This window comes from Podarcis muralis, chromosome 2 (genome assembly GCF_964188315.1).
Source record: "Podarcis muralis chromosome 2, rPodMur119.hap1.1, whole genome shotgun sequence".
Lineage (NCBI taxonomy): Eukaryota > Metazoa > Chordata > Lepidosauria > Squamata > Lacertidae > Podarcis > Podarcis muralis.
The window spans coordinates 41965531-41982531 of record NC_135656.1 but is presented as its reverse complement, the minus strand read 5'-3'; the positions used below and the strand labels follow the sequence as shown (position 1 = coordinate 41982531).

Below are 17001 nucleotides of genomic sequence, written 5' to 3'. Positions count from 1 at the left end.
TCCAAAGAATAATAGTCAAGACGATGAATCTGTGCTTCAGAGGTGCAAGCCGCACAGCAGAACAAAGCAGGCCATAAAGTTAGCAAGTCATGTATGTTGTAGTAGATGTGCTAGTCTTGCTATTAAACATTCAAGGCAGCCACTCGCAAAATCTCACTTAACTTCCAGGTCAATTAAAATTCTACCTTGGATAGCTTAGCATGTATAGATATTGCATTGTTGGCCCAAAGCAGTGGGTGTTCTGTTTTAATTAGCTCTTAGCCTTGAATATATTCCTATGATGTTGGCTATGCAGAGCCATCACACAGGGGGATAAATGTATGCTATAGACATTTTTCCATGGCATGAAGGGTTTTCATTTCTTTTATCCCAGTATCAATGAATCTATATAGCTGCTCCTGCCTTGGCTGGTTTGGAATAGTCCTGGTTTGCAAGGTGGTGATATGTCACAGGCTTCCTCATTCCTGCTTCCATGACCCATCCTAAATTTTGTTCCTGGATTGCATGAGAACTGCTCACATTACCAGTCAGTTTCTGTCAATAGTAGGCAGGGGTCTTTCTGGCCTAAATTTAATGTTCATGCAACCTTACACGTGGCATGGGGAAAAAAGAGGGCGGAGAGAAATTATTCACCCCTCTCTCCCCTATTACAACACTACAACTGTGGGCCACCTGGTGAAGTTGGCTGTAGTTTCAAGACAGACAAAAGAAAGTATTTCTTCACCTAAAAGCATAATTCATTTATGGACTTCACTGAAGCAAGAGGTGGAGATGGCCACTGACTGAGATGGCTTTAAAAGAGAATTAGACGAATTCATGAAGGGTAGGTCATCAATTGCTCATTAACCTTGGAATCAAGTGGAAAAACTTCTTCAGAGGCAATGTGCCTCTGGATACCAGGTGCTGGGGACAAAAAATTAGGGAGGGCTGCTGCTCTTGTGCCCTGCTTCTGGGCTTCCCGGATGCAGTTAGTTAGTCACTGTCTGAAACAGGATTAAAAGGTAAAGGGACCCCTGACCATTAGGTCCAGTCGTGGCAGACTCTGGGGTTGCGGCGCTCATCTCGCTTTATTGGCCGAGGGAGCTGGCGTACAGCTTCCGGGTCATGTGGCCAGCATGAGTAAGCCGCTTCTGGCGAACCAGAGCAGTGCACGGAAACGCCATTTACCTTCCTGCCGGAGCGGTACCTGTTTATCTACTTGCACTTTGACGTGCTTTCGAACTGCTAGGTTGGCAGGAGCAGGGACCGAGCGACGGGAGCTCACCCCGTCATGGGGATTCGAACCGCCGACCTTCTGATCGGCAAGTCCTAGGCTCTGTGGTTTAACCCACAGCGCCACCTGCATCCCATGAAACAGGATTGGAGGAGCCCTAATGGTTTGGCGCAGAAGGGGTCATCTTTCATAGGGGATAAAATTTACACTGACAGAGCCATGGAGCAGCCTTCCCCCCTTCATTTTTTTGGGGGGGGGAAGGGAGACAGTGGCTCATAAAGATACAGTTTGCTCATAATGTGGCAGCAGTTTTAACAGCAATCACTTAAAAAAGATGATGCCAGCCCTCTCAACCCACAGGAGACATCTTCTTGCTTAGATATGCTGCAGTGTAGATAAGTGCTTGATTCTAATATGTACCATAATACCACATAGCTTTTTTAGCACACATTTTATCAAGCATGCTTTATAAAAAATCCGTGGAGCTGGAGAGCGAAAAGCCCCATCTTCTTCCATTTTCAGGTGAAAAGCATACAGGATGCCATAAGGGACAAAAAGCAGAATTTTAATTTCCTCGGCGAAGACATTAAACTAGTTCCTTCTGTTGGCATTTTCATCACCATGAATCCTGGCTATGCCGGTCGTACGGAGCTGCCTGAGAATTTGAAAGCTCTTTTCAGGTAAGATATGGATCACGTTCCTTTTAGCTTTCGACATTTTAGTATGTTAAAACGTTTGCCTCATTCTTTCCTGCAAGAGTGTTTTGTGGTAAGTAGCTGTTGTTCCCATTTTATGGAACGTCAACTGAGGTTTTCAGTATACAATCTGGCAGCTTGTCATTGCACTGGAAATTGTACCTGGGATGCCCTGCTCCATACCCAACACTATTCATCATGATATCTCCCTTTGCCATGTGTATTTTATTCTACTTTGGCAAGGGCAAATGAACCATACACAGTATTTTCCCTCCAAGGTGTAGCCCAGTGCTTAGTCTTCTGGTTTATGGGTGAAAGTGACCAGTCTGGGCTGCTCTGGAGTACGCAGGCTATATAAGTGACTCATTCAGAGCCTTTTATCCAGGTCCTATGCAAGCACATAAGGCTCTTGCTTCTCTATGTAAAATCCAGGAAACACCTGTGTGAGTCGCATAGTATCTCTGAAGTTGTGCTTATGGAGCTGGTGGAGATAGGAAATCATAGTATTTTGAATGTGATCACTATAAGTGGGGCCTGGGACAAAATGGTTCACTGAGTGCTCCTGTTCAGGATACTCAGTTCCATGCCTAGACAGCCCACAACGTTTTGCTGCCTTAGGTGGAGCAGCAAATGCCCCCTCCCAAGGTCAAGGTGCACTTTATCTATGGCCAGCAGAGTTACTTTGGTCCCTAAGGCAGAAAATCCCACAACCAGCTCTTTGGCTGGCTGGCTGGCTGGCTGGCTGACTGGATGATGATAAGTATAGTGAATAAGTACCGTAACTAATTAATGTGCCCCTAGATTGTGATGGAGGGTCAGGGGTGTGTGTGTGTGTGTGTGTGTGTGTGTGGAGCTCAGTTGGTTAGAGCGTGGGGCTGACAATGCCAAGGTTGCAGGTTCGGTCCCAGTATGAGACACCTGTATATTCCTGCATTGCAGGGGGTTGGACTTGGTGGTCCTCAGGGTTCCTTCCAGCTCCATAATTCTATGATTCTATGCGTGTGACTTTTGTATGGCTGAAATGCAGGCCTCTCACACAAAAGCAGAGCTCTTCATCTGTTGCTTTGCCTGAGGCCCTTGGGGTAAAAATAAAACACCCCCCACCCAATCTCTGGATTAGGACAGTCTTGTGCTAGATGGACAAATGGCCTGACCTTGTATAAGACACCTTCCTGCGTGGCTTGGTTACATACATACACCGAGTTTCTCTCCTAGGCCCTGTGCAATGGTTGTGCCAGACTTCGAGCTGATCTGTGAAATTATGCTGGTAGCAGAAGGATTCATAGAGGCCCGGCTGTTAGCTAGGAAGTTCATCACCCTTTACCAGTTATGCAAAGAACTGCTGTCAAAGCAGGTAAGTTGCATTTCATTAGCTGTTCTCTATCATCCGATATCACACGGTATTGCCATGTTCTACTTTTGTAAACATCTCCATGATGCATCTCATGAACATCTACATCTTTCTTCCCTTTTCACAATCAAATGTACATTTGTGAACTGCTGCTCTCCATTATTATTTTGCTCCTGCCTGGGATTACGTTCCCATGCTAAATGCATGGGATGTGTGGTGGCGGGCTAGTGTGAGTCCTGGTGTTCCTAGACCTGGGATCTTCTACACACCTCACTGGTTCTCAGGATTTCTGGGTCGGGCCCCTTGGGATTCCACCTCCTCACTTCACTTCTTCCACCTGACTGGTTCTGTATTGACTGCTTATTGCCTAGGGAGACTGTACTTTCAAGTCATTCCAGCACGAAGCTGAGGATCAGAGTTAGAGGAAAGTTAATTTGTGTTCCTTTGATAACATGCTGATACCTGCAGGTACACTTCCAGTGTTTGATGTGTAGGCCAAGTAAAAAAAGACATCGTCCCCTCCTCTCTCTCATTAGGATCACTATGACTGGGGCTTACGTGCAATTAAGTCAGTCCTGGTTGTTGCTGGATCTCTCAAGAGAGGAGACCCAGACCGCCCTGAAGACCAGGTGCTGATGCGCTCTCTTCGGGACTTCAACATCCCTAAGATTGTGACGGATGACATGCCAGTATTCATGGGTCTGATTGGGGACCTCTTTCCTGCTTTGGATGTTCCAAGAAAGCGAGATCTCAGCTTCGAATCTTTCGTCAAGCAAGCTGTGCTGGAACTCAAGCTGCAACCAGAGGACAACTTTGTGCTCAAAGTAAGGTCGCGGCTTTCATCTACCCAAGCTTTAGGCTGCAGGAGTCCTCTGGGATCTTCTTTACTTAACTTTGTTCCAAATCTGCAATTCTGTGCTTCTGTGAAACAGTCTTCTCTGTCTACTGTAAAAAGGAACTTAGCTAAGGGTGTGTGTGCATGAAGGCATCCCTGGTGCATTTTTGTTGCATGTTCGGGTTTTTCACTTGTCGCCTCCTTTGCATGTGTGGGGTACCTTTGGTCCCCCCCAAATGTTGCTGAACTGCAACTTCCATCACCCCTGGCCATTGGCTATGCTCGCTGGGGCTGATGGCAGCTGTAGTTCAGCATCATCTGGAGGACCTTAGGTTTCCCACACCTGTTTTATCATTTGTTGCCTGTTTCCTGTTCTTGGTTTGTGGTCATTCACGCATCACATTGCAAGGGACCTTCCTTTTTCTTCTGATGATGACTGCTTTTGCAGGCCTTGAGAACCATATACATTGTTCTGAATTTACATTATGGGAGCAACCTGGCATGGTTAGTAAAATGGGATGTGGGTACTTTTGTTGGCTTTTTTGTGTGTAGGTGGTGCAGCTGGAAGAACTCCTGGCAGTTCGGCACTCTGTCTTTGTGGTGGGAAATGCAGGTACAGGCAAGTCACAGGTGCTGAAATCTCTCAACAAGACCTATCACATCATGAAGAGGCGGCCTGTTTGGATGGACCTCAATCCAAAGGCGGTTACCAATGATGAACTCTTTGGCATCATTAATCCTGCTACAAGAGAGTGGAAGGATGGTAAGGGTGTTCTCACATCTTCAAAACCTAGGAAGAGAGGCATTTTTCTTGCCACTTGCAATAAATTAAAAATAAATAAAAAATCCAAAAAATTAATCCAGAATGTGTGCTCTGAGAGTTCATTGCAGGTATGAGATTTTTCTCATCACGTTAGAACTTTTCCAGCGTTTTCTCTCGCATGTCTCTAGCGCTTTTCATAGATGAGGCTTTCATGAAAAGTAATAACTCGTGTTTCTCTCTGGTGTGCTGTGCAGTACGGCTGCTATTGTTCTTGCGTACTTTTCTCATCTGAACTTTCTTGCAGACTTCTCCAGAGGCACTTTTGTTTTCTTAATTTCCTTGTATTTCATAAGCACCCCACCCCCCGCATATTACTCAACTTTTTTGCAAGAAAAATATCTTTGGATATGTAATCTTCGGAATGCATTGTATGGTTCCACACTTTCAGTGCCTGGGCCCCCTGAAGTGTAACTATTGCAAGAAGGTGGCCTTTGTGACCTGGAAAGAAGGCAAGGCATGTTTTTTTTAAAATCTAATTTGAGGTGCCAGGGAGAGAGAGAGAACACAGCAGCCTGAGACCTTACCAGGGTATGTTTCCCAGTCCTCTTTCATGGAAGTTGGTCTTGCTTCTGTGCTTCTGTTCAGTTATGGAGTTCCTTGGCCACCCCATAATATCTAAATGGAAATGGCCTTTCCAGAGCTTCCTTGTCTCTTTTCTACTCTCTGAGACATGTGAACTTTGACTTGCTGACGTGCCAGTTCCCTCCCAGGCTTCCTATATAGAGGTTTGGGGCTTCCCCAGCCCCATTTCACTGTTCTTACCCACTGTGTGTGTGTAAGCAGGATAGAATGAACCTTGCGTAATATCTTTGCCCTGGTTCTAACACCCTATTTTCTTTGTGGGATTGTCAAACTCCAGGAACATCTATGGTGCATCAAGACCTTCTGGAGTCTCTGCAATTCTAATCTTCCTCTGTCTATCCCTCCCCTCCACCGCCTAATATCAAGAGATACTGGATGTTATATCTTTTCAGCACTATATAACCATGCCATTGTTCTCAGCGACAGACTCACTAGTATAGGCCAAAGCTTTGTTATCTTCTTGGGTTTGCCAGCTGGCATCCCTGATGTGTCTTATAATTTTAACAAGTGTGAGTGAAAAGCAGCTCAGGAGCATGACTGACTGAGAGCTGGGGTGTGGCTCAGATTTTCAACTGTGGATTATGAGGAGAATATATATACTATTGTATTACATTCACTCCTGTGATTAGCAATGAAAATATTGAGGAATCTAACATCATGTACATAATAGTTCCTCATACTCATAAAAGGCAGTTGGGTTATCTTGGAAATGCAAAATATTTGCAAGATACTCTGAAATAAGAAATTTGCTATGGTGCTGAACTACTTAATATGTGGACCCGGAGACATGGACATATGTTTAACGTTGCATGGTATGCTTGCTTTTACATTGCAGTATGAGAGCAGAGTGTAGGGCAGAACCAAGTACATGCTAAATTTGTAACTTTTTGCTAGTACCTAACTGTTTAAAACAGAGGTACTACAAATCCCATAATCTTTGTTCACTTGCCATACTGGCCGGGACTGGTGGGCATAGTTCATTTACATCTGGACTGACGCACCTTAGCTCCCTTTGGTTTGTACCTGCATTTATAAGGGAAATTTCAGGGAAATTATATTGGACAAATAGGAAAAAGGCAGCCCACTGTATACTGTCATCTAAACTTCTGAAACTTTTGCTGTGGTTATGTTCTTTCTTTGAAGATGGTGTCATCTTGAGAGGGAGAACAGCAAAGTCATAGTCAAATGCTTTTCATAATCACAGTTCTTCTTCCCCTTTTTGTTCTGAATGGGCTGCCGAGATTTTTTGTTGTTGCTGTTGCTTCTTCTTCTCTGTCCTTAACCGTTCTCAGCAGTATTAAGTGGTCTGGGATTATTTTCAATGAGATTATTTGATCACGCTTATGCATTATCTCCTGAAGGAGATTCTATTCATACCCTGTTGTTTTCGTAATTATCAAATTTAACTAACTGCATCTAGATTTCGCTTTGCTTGTTCGTATGCAAGCTGAATTAACGACAGCGACAAAAACACTCGTACGTTTTTAAAGGGAGCGTGCAGAGTCCTCTGAGAATCCCACTCAGTGCCTGTGATCTCTTTAGGGTTGTTCTCATCAATTATGCGAGACCTAGCTAATATTACACATGACGGCCCTAAATGGATTGTGCTGGATGGTGATATTGATCCGATGTGGATTGAGTCTCTTAATACTGTCATGGATGATAATAAGGTAAGACACAAGTTTGAGGGCAACAACTCTTCTCGAGTACATAGAATAACCTGTCCTTTGCCAAAAGGCACATGGATGTAAACCATAGGACCAAACTTTCACAACTCTCTTTGTTTCAAGAATCTGAGGGTGGGAACCCTGCAATTTCAGGAAGAAAAAAAACAAACAAACCTATATCCAGAAAACCTTACCGCTTGGTATTTGTGCAGTCCCCGCATATGGTTCCTGCACCTAGTTGAACGCAGTTTGGGAAGATTGTCCAGGGTAGAGACTTGGTGGGTGCCCTGCGCCTTTTGTGAGTTATCAAAAGATTGTTTCCAGAAACTGAAAGGATCTTTAATGCAGAATGCACACTTTCTTCCTGGGATGTTGGTAGGAGCAGAAGCAACAAGGAAGCCATCTATTGTTTTTTGACATAGTATCAACAGGGTTTTATGTAAGTGGCGTTATTCTCATGCTTTAAATAAATGAGCAGTCAGGAGAAAACTAGAGGAAACCTTTGCAACTGCATATAAAGAGTTTTGGTGTTTCAGGGAAGGTACTGTCCTGGGTTGCATACAATCAGTATGCTTCTGAGAAGTCTCTGCAGATCACAGTGCTCTTTGTGTCCCCAACCTGACTGGATCTATCCTTTTGCAGGTGCTGACACTAGCAAGCAATGAAAGGATTCCTCTCAATCCCACCATGAGGCTGCTGTTCGAAATCAGTCACCTGCGGACTGCCACTCCTGCCACTGTCTCTAGAGCAGGTAGGTGGCAAGGGAGAGGAAGAGGGTGGCATTTCATTTTGGCATGGTGAAAAGTGAATGGGGGCTAGCTTTGGCCTAAGATTCATGAAGGGAGCCAGGGTAGCCAACCAGCTGCCTTCCAGATGCTTTGGACTGCAATCCTCATCAGCCCCAGCTAGCATGGCTGCCATGCTAGTGATGGCAGACACCTTGTCCAGTTGCTGCTGTCGCTGCATAATCATACCAGATTATTATCTTTCAACTACCTATAACTTATGTTATGTACTGAAGTTCTCACCCTGGGCCAGCAGGAGGATACTGTAGATAGTTATGCAAATAAGGGATCGAAAGTGACGTTCAGTGATTGGATAGTTTTAGAAAATTGTTACAGTTACATTGTACTGGAGCTCTATACAGTGGTACCTCGCAAGACGAACGCCTCGCAAGACGGAAAACCCGCTAGACGAAAGGGTTTTCCGTTTTGGAGGCGCTTCGCAAAACGAATTTCCCTATGGGCTTGCTTCGCAAGACGACAGCCCATAGGGAAATCTCCGGGACAGCGGGGAAGCGCAGCGCGTCTTCCCCGCTGTCCTTGGACCTCCTCCGAAGCCTGGCGGCGGGGCGGGGCCACCTCCTCCCGCCGCCGCCGGGCTTCGGAACGATGCCCCGATGCCGGGCGGGGGGGGGGGGGAAACGCCTCCGCCTCCGCCCGCCATCGGGACGATGCCCCGATGCTGGGCGGCGGCAGGGGGAACGCCTCCGCCGCCACCCGCCATCGGGACGATGCCCCGATCCCGGGCGGTGGGGCAGGAACGCCTCCCCCCGCCGCCCTCCATCGGGACGATGCCCCGATCCGGGCGGCGGGGGGCGGGAACGCCTCCCCCCGCCGCCCGCCATCGGGACGATGCCCCGATCCGGGCGGCGGGGGGCGGGAACGCCTCCCCCCGCCGCCCGCCATCGGGACGATGCCCCGATCCGGGCGGCGGGGGGCGGGAACGCCTCCCCCCGCCGCCCGCCATCGGGACGATGCCCCGATCCCGGGCGGCGGGGCGGGAACGCCTCCCCCCGCCGCCCGCCATCGGGACGATGCCCCGATCCCGGGCGGCGGGGCGGGAACGCCTCCCCCCGCCGCCCGCCATCGGGACGATGCCCCGATCCCGGGCGGCGGGGCGGGAACGCCTCCCCCCGCCGCCCGCCATCGGGACGATGCCCCGATCCCGGGCGGCGGGGCGGGAACGCCTCCCCCCGCCGCCCGCCATCGGGACGATGCCCCGATCCCGGGCGGCGGGGGGGGAACGCCTCCCCCCGCCGCCCGCCATCGGGACGATGCCCCGATCCCGGGCGGCGGGGGGGGAACGCCTCCGCCGCCCGCCATCGGGACGATGCCCCGATCCCGGACGGCGGGGCGGGAAGCCTGGGCGCGCTGATCTCGGCGCGCCCAGGCTTCGGCATGCTGGCACCTGTCCGCAAGCAGCGGCAGTGCTGCCGCTGCTTGCGGAGAGGTCCGCGAAGCCTGGGCCGGTCAGCTTTTGAAGGCAGGCGGGGGGAGCAAAGACTTTCGCCCCCGCCAGCCTTCAGAAGAGGTCCAGGACCTCTTCTGAAGGCCAGCAGGGGGCAAAAGTCTTTGCTCCCCCCTGCCTGCCTTCTCGGGAGAGCGGAGAAACGCAGCGGGGGGGGGGGAGCAAAGACTTTCGCCCCCCGCCAGCCTTCAGAAGAGGTCCAGGACCTCTTCTGAAGGCTGGCGGGGGCGAAAGTCTTTGTCCCCCCTGCCTGCCTTCCCAGGGGCTTTTAAATCGCCCCGGACAGCGGAGAAGTCCTCCGCTGTCCCGGGCGATTTTAAAATGCCGCCCGTCAGCATTTTAAGATCGCCCCGGACAGCGGAGACGTCCTCCGCTGTCCCGGGGTTTTTTAAAATGCTGGGGGTGGGAAGAAAAGCCCTTGTCCCCCCCCAGCCTTCAGAAGAGGTCGGGGGACAGACTGTCCCCGGACCTGGTCTGAAGGCGGTTTCCCTAGGAACGCATTAATTGATTTTCAATGCATTCCTATGGGAAACCGTGCATCGCAAGACGAAAAACTCGCAAGACGAAGAGACTTGCGGAACGAATTAATTTCGTCTTGCGAGGCACCACTGTATAAGCACGCTGACTGAACCCTTCAGTTCAGTTCTGTCCTGGCCTGTGAGTAAACAAGAGCTGTTTGAAGAATTGCTGTTTCGTCTGATATGTTCACCCACAACTTAAAAACTTAGATGTGGAAAAACTGGGTAACTCTCTTGCTGACTTCTGATATTTCACATTCCCAGGGATCCTTTACATCAATCCAGCTGATCTGGGCTGGAATCCTCCCGTGAGTAGCTGGATTGACAGACGAGAAATCCAGTCAGAGCGAGCTAACCTGACCATTTTGTTTGACAAGTACCTGCCAATTTGTCTGGACACTCTTAGAACCAGGTACGGTCGAGCACACTGAACAATTCACACAGGTTTGCTTACCCTATGTGCATTTATGACCATTTGTCCTAAGTACTACATGTTAGCTTCCCCAACTGGTTTCTTGTTTTGTATTAAAATAAGTTCAGCATCGTACCTATGGGGCTTGAGAGCTTCTTCCAGTCACAGAAGATGAATGCAGAATGGCTGCCTTCAAAGGATGTCTCTTTGTATCATATAAGCTGCTCTAAGGCTTTTGTGGAGGAAGAGCAGAGTACAAGTGTCATAAGTAAACAATATTTTGCCATTAGGTGTGTCCCTAAGGTTGTTTGCTGTGTAGAGGCACTACAGTGACACCTAATACAGTTAAACCTTGGTTCTTGAACGGCTCCATTTTTGAACGTTTTGGCTCCCGAACGCCGAAAACCCGAAGTAAATGCTCCGGTTTTTAAATGTTTTTTGGAACCCAAATGTCTGACGTGGCTTCCGCTTGAGTGCAAGAAGCTCTTGCAACCAATTGGAAGCCGTGCCTTGGTTGTTGAACGTTTCGGAAGTCGAACGGTCTTCCAGAACAGTTACGTTCGACAACCGAGGTTTAACTGTGACAGAAAAAAATCTTAAAGCACAAGTATACTATACAAGAAATCTGAGGAAACCTTTTCATCCTGAGGGCTGCATTCCCTCATGAGTGAGTGTCTCAGGGGCTGTATTCCAGTGGTGGGCAGGGCTTCATCCATTCATGTACTTCCCCATTTCACATTTATCCATGTTTCCCTTTTAAGAAGCCACCAATTGCCTTCTCCAAAGGAGGAGGCAGTAAGAGCTGTCAAAATTAGGCTTTCCATACCAAGAAAGAGAGTTAAAAAAAAAAGTCCTTGGCTCCCTCATAAATAAGCATTGGGGAGGAGAAGGAACAGGATAACATTTGTAAAAAACAACAAGCAGAAGCTTTTCTATAATAATAATAATAATAATAATAATAATAATAATAATAATAATAATTTATTTGTACCCCGCCCATCTGGTTGGGTTTCCCACCTTAGCAATTATAGGTGTAGAACTACCCAAACAATATAGAAATTTATTTATGTGTGCAACTACAGCTGCAAGAATGTTACTTGCCCAAAAATGGAAAGAAGAAGTCCCAATGAGAGGTGAATACATACAAAAACTTACGGATTATGCAGAAATGGCGAAACTTACCAGAAGAATAAGAAATCAAGATAACAAACTTTTTAATATAAAAGAATGGAAATGGTTTATTGAATATCTACAAACAAATTGTAAACAGATAAAGACATTGGCAGGATTACTGTAATAACCTGCAGTTTCAAAAGAATATATAATCAAAATAGATGAATTAAAGAATAAGTTAATTTAGAATATGCAGGAAATGATAAAATAATTTTAAGGAACCGCAGAAAGAGGAGGAAGAAAGTTGAGGTTTGAAATGTTAGAACTGTGGTTAAACTATTGAAATGTATATAAATGAAAATTATAAATAAATTATATAAAAAAGGAGGAGGGAGGAGATGAGTGCTTGCATGCACCACTGTGCACAGAATCCACTTTTTAATTAGTATCTGCAGAGGCATTAGCAAAAAAGATAAAATAAATCTTCAATTATCTTTTAACTATTTTAATGATTATGCTATTGCAGTAAGGTTTGTCTTATTCTCATGTTAATCCTTTAAATTATTTCCAAGACCTCTTTTCAACAGGACCTTTGATAATTTGTTCCCTGGTTCCAGTACCAACAACCTAATGAATCTATTTTTGTTGCATATCCTTCCCATATTTTCTTATAATATATTATCCTATACTATCATATACTCCTTCAATCCTCTACTGATAAAAGCTGTTTCTGATAAATTTTGTCTCTGATTTTTGAGCCGAAACGTACATACTTCCTACATTTCCCCCCTTAAATTTAGTCACCAAGCCTTCCTAATGACTTGATTTCTTCTATTACTTTAATTACAGCAGGTTATCCTGTTCATAGTAGACCCATTGAAATGAATGGACCCCAGCTAGTCAAGTCTTTTAATTTAAGTGAGTCTACTCTGAGTAGGACATTGGATTCAAGGCCTTGACCCAAATTAATTTCTTTAACATTCCCACCAAATGTGTATACAATCTGCAGAACAGATCAAGGTGGGATTCAGTTGGCATAGTAATACCAAAAAAGTGGCTTGTCTAGTGCATGTGAAGGTTCCTGTATGCTGAGGAAGGTGTGTGTGTGTGTGACTCTTGGTTTAATTTTGTTCTAGTGTCAAGAAGGGGACATGAGAGAGAGAGAGAGAAAAGGGGTGGACCTATCCACTTTTGATCCTAGCCCTGTCCACATTTGGATGGCTGTCCCACTTATTGCTTGTAAATGCCCCCTGGCAGCTTGACCCTGAAGGCATGTGGCTCTCAACAAACCATAGGGTTGTCCATCCTGCATATATGCCATCACCTGGCTGCAAACGGAGGGCCTATCTATGCAGAAGAATATCAGATGGCAGAAAGGCTCCTCCACTGCACTCTTAGATGAATGAGTAACAACTTGCTTTTCCAATTGGGTAAAACAGGGACCATCTCTCTCTCTCTCTCTCTCTCTCTCTCTCTCTCTCTCTCTCTCTCACACACACGCACACACACACACACAGTCACTTGCCCAGGCCATAATACAGGCATAGGCAAACTCGGCGCTCCAGATGTTTTGGGACTACAACTCCCATCATCCCTAGCTAACAGGAACAGTGGTCAGGGATGATGGGAGTTGTAGTCCCAAAACATCTGAAGGGCCGAGTTTGCCTATGCCTGCAATAAAACCAAAGGCTAGAAGTGCACTAAAGTTCAGACTGAAAAGAAGTGTGGATTTTTATTTTTTTTGCAGCTGTTATCACTATGCTTTCTAACTGCTACAGTCAGTAAGGCTGTATTATAGCCCCAAATAGTGTAGGCAGAGGGGGAAAGGGCCGCTTGATGCCTTGTGTATGCTTCACGTGGAGATTTCAGGGTGAGCAGCCGATGGTTCCAAATACAAGTATATTTTGTACAGCTGGCCGTTCCAATAACTATAATTACTTTTTAGCAAACTGCAGGTCTCTTCCGGCTTCACACATCTGTAAATGTAGCCTAAACCCATGTAAAATATGAGATGAAAGGGATTATTTTATTACGCTGTTATTTGACCACTTCTGAACTCATTGCATTTGTGGCAAATCAGTGCCCTTAGCAAGGCTTCCATTTCACTTCTTTCAAGAGGATCAAAGTTTTAGAGTGGCTCAAACTTATGATTACAGTTATTACTTGGCTGCGTGCTGATGGTATTTTATAGCTCTCTGTAGCAGTGGATAAGAAAGATATACACAATGAAAGTTTTAAAATGTTAATGTTCGGAAAGAGGATTTATACGCCTATCTCCTCATATTGTTAAATGGCAGTCATGCTAAATCCAATTAAACTTCATAAGTTTTCAATTCTCCCATTGTAGATTTAAGAAGATTATTCCAGTTCCTGAGCAGAGCATGGTTCAGATGTTGTGTTACCTCCTTGAATGCCTCCTCACCAAGGAAAACACTCCTCCGGATTGCCCCAAAGAGCTCTATGAACTGTATTTTGTATTTGCTGCTGTCTGGGCCTTTGGTGGGTCTATGTTCCAAGACCAGGTAAGAAGATATGTCCTCCTCACAGCATTACTGATTTAATACATTTTCACATTTACAACTAGCAACTGACTGCAAACCTGAGCCTCACCCTCAAAATGGATGGGCCAGAGGATATGATCAGATGTGGTGACTGGTGATCAGTTGCTTGTTGGATTTACCCCAGATGTGAATGGTGATCCTCACTGGGAGGTGAGATGAGATGGAGTTGAGGAGCCTCCACCCAGTGGCAGGAACATCCCTCAGAAAAGAGGGCTAGGATTATTGAAACTTTTAGTTCCATGTAAGCTTCCTCAGGCCTTTTGTGTGTGTGTGTCTTAGCAGAAACTTCCAGATTTAAATGAGACTTGGTGGTAGCTCTGAACTTGCAATCATATTGTACGCTCACAGTTACTAACTGCAGTACAGTGGTACCTCGGGTTATATACGCTTCAGGTTACAGACTCCGCTAACCCAGAAATAGTACCTCAGGTTAAGAACTTTGCTTCAGGGTGAGAACAGAAATCGTGCTCCGGCGGTGCGGCAGCAGCAGGAGGCCCCATTAGCTAAATGTGGTGCTTCAGGTTAAGAACAGTTTCAGGTTAAGAACGGACCTCTGGAACAAATTAAGTACTTAACCCGAGGTACCACTGTATAGCAAAAACCAGACAGTGGTTCTACTTCTACTAAATTCTGTTAGAGAGGCGGGTGTCCTTGTCAAGACCGTCTACATAAGGAAGATCCTGAAATACCGTTGATGAGCTAGCCTGGCTGGAGTGAGTTATTGCTCATGCTGCTTTCTCCCCATCTCCCAAATAACAGAGATGGGACATTATATGCCACTTCCCTGGAGGTACTGAATAGCCATCACTATTCTAGAATTGATCCAGCTTTGGCATTCAGGTATTTGAAATTTGGGTTTTGTTAGATAACAGAGCCAAGGGACTCAAGTGTGCAAATATGTGCCCCAGTGGAAAACTGCCCCTAACTTTTATCTGAGAGGGGATGGTCTCCAGACTGAGGTTTACTCCACTTAAGTAAATTTGATGTGTTTGCATCTCTGGAGGAAGCCATTCCCATTCCCTTCCCTGCCAGTCCAGTCGCTCATTCCCAGCATGAAATGATGGGTTCTAGTAAATTATAGTAACCAAACAGCATGGTTTCAGATGGCATACACTTCGAACCTAGGACTAGGCATATCTGTGCTCTGAGAATGAGGTAGGATCTACGAGATATTTTTTTAAAAAAATCAGTCTGAGGGCTCTGAAACTCTGATTTTCCTGCCTTCATAAACAGTGTCCCCTTAGGCACAGGGGAAGAATAGAGCTCATTCTTCACAATTTTTGACTGGCAGGTGGAAGATAGGAGGGTTTCTCTCTCTCTGATTATTCTGTATTTAAATCAGCCTCATTATCCAATTATTTATATAATCCTGTTTTTCACCTCTCTTACTTAGTCATTAGTTTAGTATTTCATATCATTAATGCAAGCCTAGGGCCCATTCCTCATTTCAGTATTCATGTTCTCAATTTTTGATGACAGTAATGATTGGTGTTTCAGTCGCTCCAGAGTTTGTTTGGTGGAAATAGATTCTAACACTTCTTCAGGAAGGAACCGCATTTTTCCAACACCTATTTTCTATGTCTCAGGCTCCTGTCTCAAAGATGAGACAAGATGCCTTGATTCTTTCTCATTTGACTTCTTTGATTCTTGCTGTCTTGCATGCCTCCACCTAGTTATAGATAAACAAATCACAACCCATTACAATAACCCATGGCTTACTCTTATGCTTGCATTATTCCATAGAAGAGTGGAGATGAGTATGCACCAACATTTAGCTCCTCTTGGTAAGGCCCAGTTAATTCCACTCTTCATTTGGAACCTAGGTATCTGAGTTGATTAGTTTTTCTGGTTCAGTTTGTTTTATGCTGTGGGGCAAAGCAGATGAAGCCATTTTACTATATACATTTCAGTTGTGAAAGGGGCTTATGTGTTTGAGCTTTGCAAAGCTTATTATTTAAGCAGAAAAAGAAACAAAAGGAAATCCTGACCTTTGTGTACATAGTAAGATTAATATGCAGTGTTGAGAACTATGATCACTTCAGGTAGTAATGTATTAATCAAAAATTTTAATGCAACAAATGACTGATGACAGTTGTTTTAACTAACAGGAGGGTGTGTGTGTGTGTGTGTGTGTGTGTGTGTGTGAGAGAGAGAGAGAGAGAGAGAGAGAGAGAGAGAGAGAGGCCCACTTCATATGTAATAAGGCTGCTCAATAAACCACAGTTTGTTTGACCATGGGGGACACGGGTGGCGCTGTGGTTTAAACCACAGAGACTAGGACTTATCGATCAGAAGGTCGGCGGTTCGAATCCCCGCGACGGGGTGAGCTCCCGTTGCTCAGTCCCTGCTCCTGCCAACCTAGCAGTTTGAAAGCGCATCAAAGTGCAAGTAGATAAATAGGTACCGCTCCAGCGGGAAAGTAAACAGCGTTTCCGTGCACTGCTCTGGTTCGCCAGAAGCGGCTTAGTCATGCTGGCCACATGACCTGGAAGCTGTACGCCGGCTCCCTCGGCCAATAAAGTGAGATGAGCGCCACAACCCCAGAGTTGGCCACGACTGGATCTAATGGTCAGGGGTCCCTTTACCTTTTTACCTTGTTTGACGATGCATGGCTGACGAGCTTGAGTCTTTCCCCCCTCCCTCCCCTTTCTTCTCTTGCACATCCAACTGTAGAGGAGACTTTCAGGTTTCTTATACCACTGTTTTCTATGATACCTGAACCAGGAAATGGTGGCTTCATGGTGGTCTGCAAACAGTTCCCTGGTTTGGACATCTTGTAAAACTGGAGTAAGAGAGCAGGAAGTATTCTTTGCGTCAAGCAAATGAGAGGAAGAAGCAATGTTCGAACTCGTCACTTGTGTATGTTCAAACAAATCATGCCTCATTGAACAGCCGTACTGGATGTAAACAGGGCCAGAGAGTGTAAAAGAGAGACAGCAGGGCAGCCTGATCCAAAGCTCTGCAGTTTGTTGTTACGATGA

At 45.9% G+C, this 17001-nt stretch overlaps 1 protein-coding gene across 3 annotated transcripts in view; it reads left to right on the top strand.

The window, feature by feature from the left end:
- The window catches only part of DNAH9 (dynein axonemal heavy chain 9), a 210106-nt gene that overhangs the window by 45827 nt on the left and 147278 nt on the right, over nt 1-17001 (top strand). For all 3 annotated transcript variants that reach the window (XR_013391852.1, XM_077924329.1, XM_028717200.2), the window contains exons 29-36: nt 1736-1893; nt 3124-3262; nt 3796-4083; nt 4647-4857; nt 7042-7169; nt 7809-7917; nt 10199-10346; nt 13807-13981. Coding sequence is in view for 2 of the 3 variants with exons in the window: in XM_077924329.1 (XP_077780455.1) it covers nt 1736-1893; nt 3124-3262; nt 3796-4083; nt 4647-4857; nt 7042-7169; nt 7809-7917; nt 10199-10346; nt 13807-13981 (1356 nt within the window). In the remaining variant the exon portion in view is untranslated. The remainder of the gene's footprint in view (nt 1-1735; nt 1894-3123; nt 3263-3795; nt 4084-4646; nt 4858-7041; nt 7170-7808; nt 7918-10198; nt 10347-13806; nt 13982-17001) is intronic.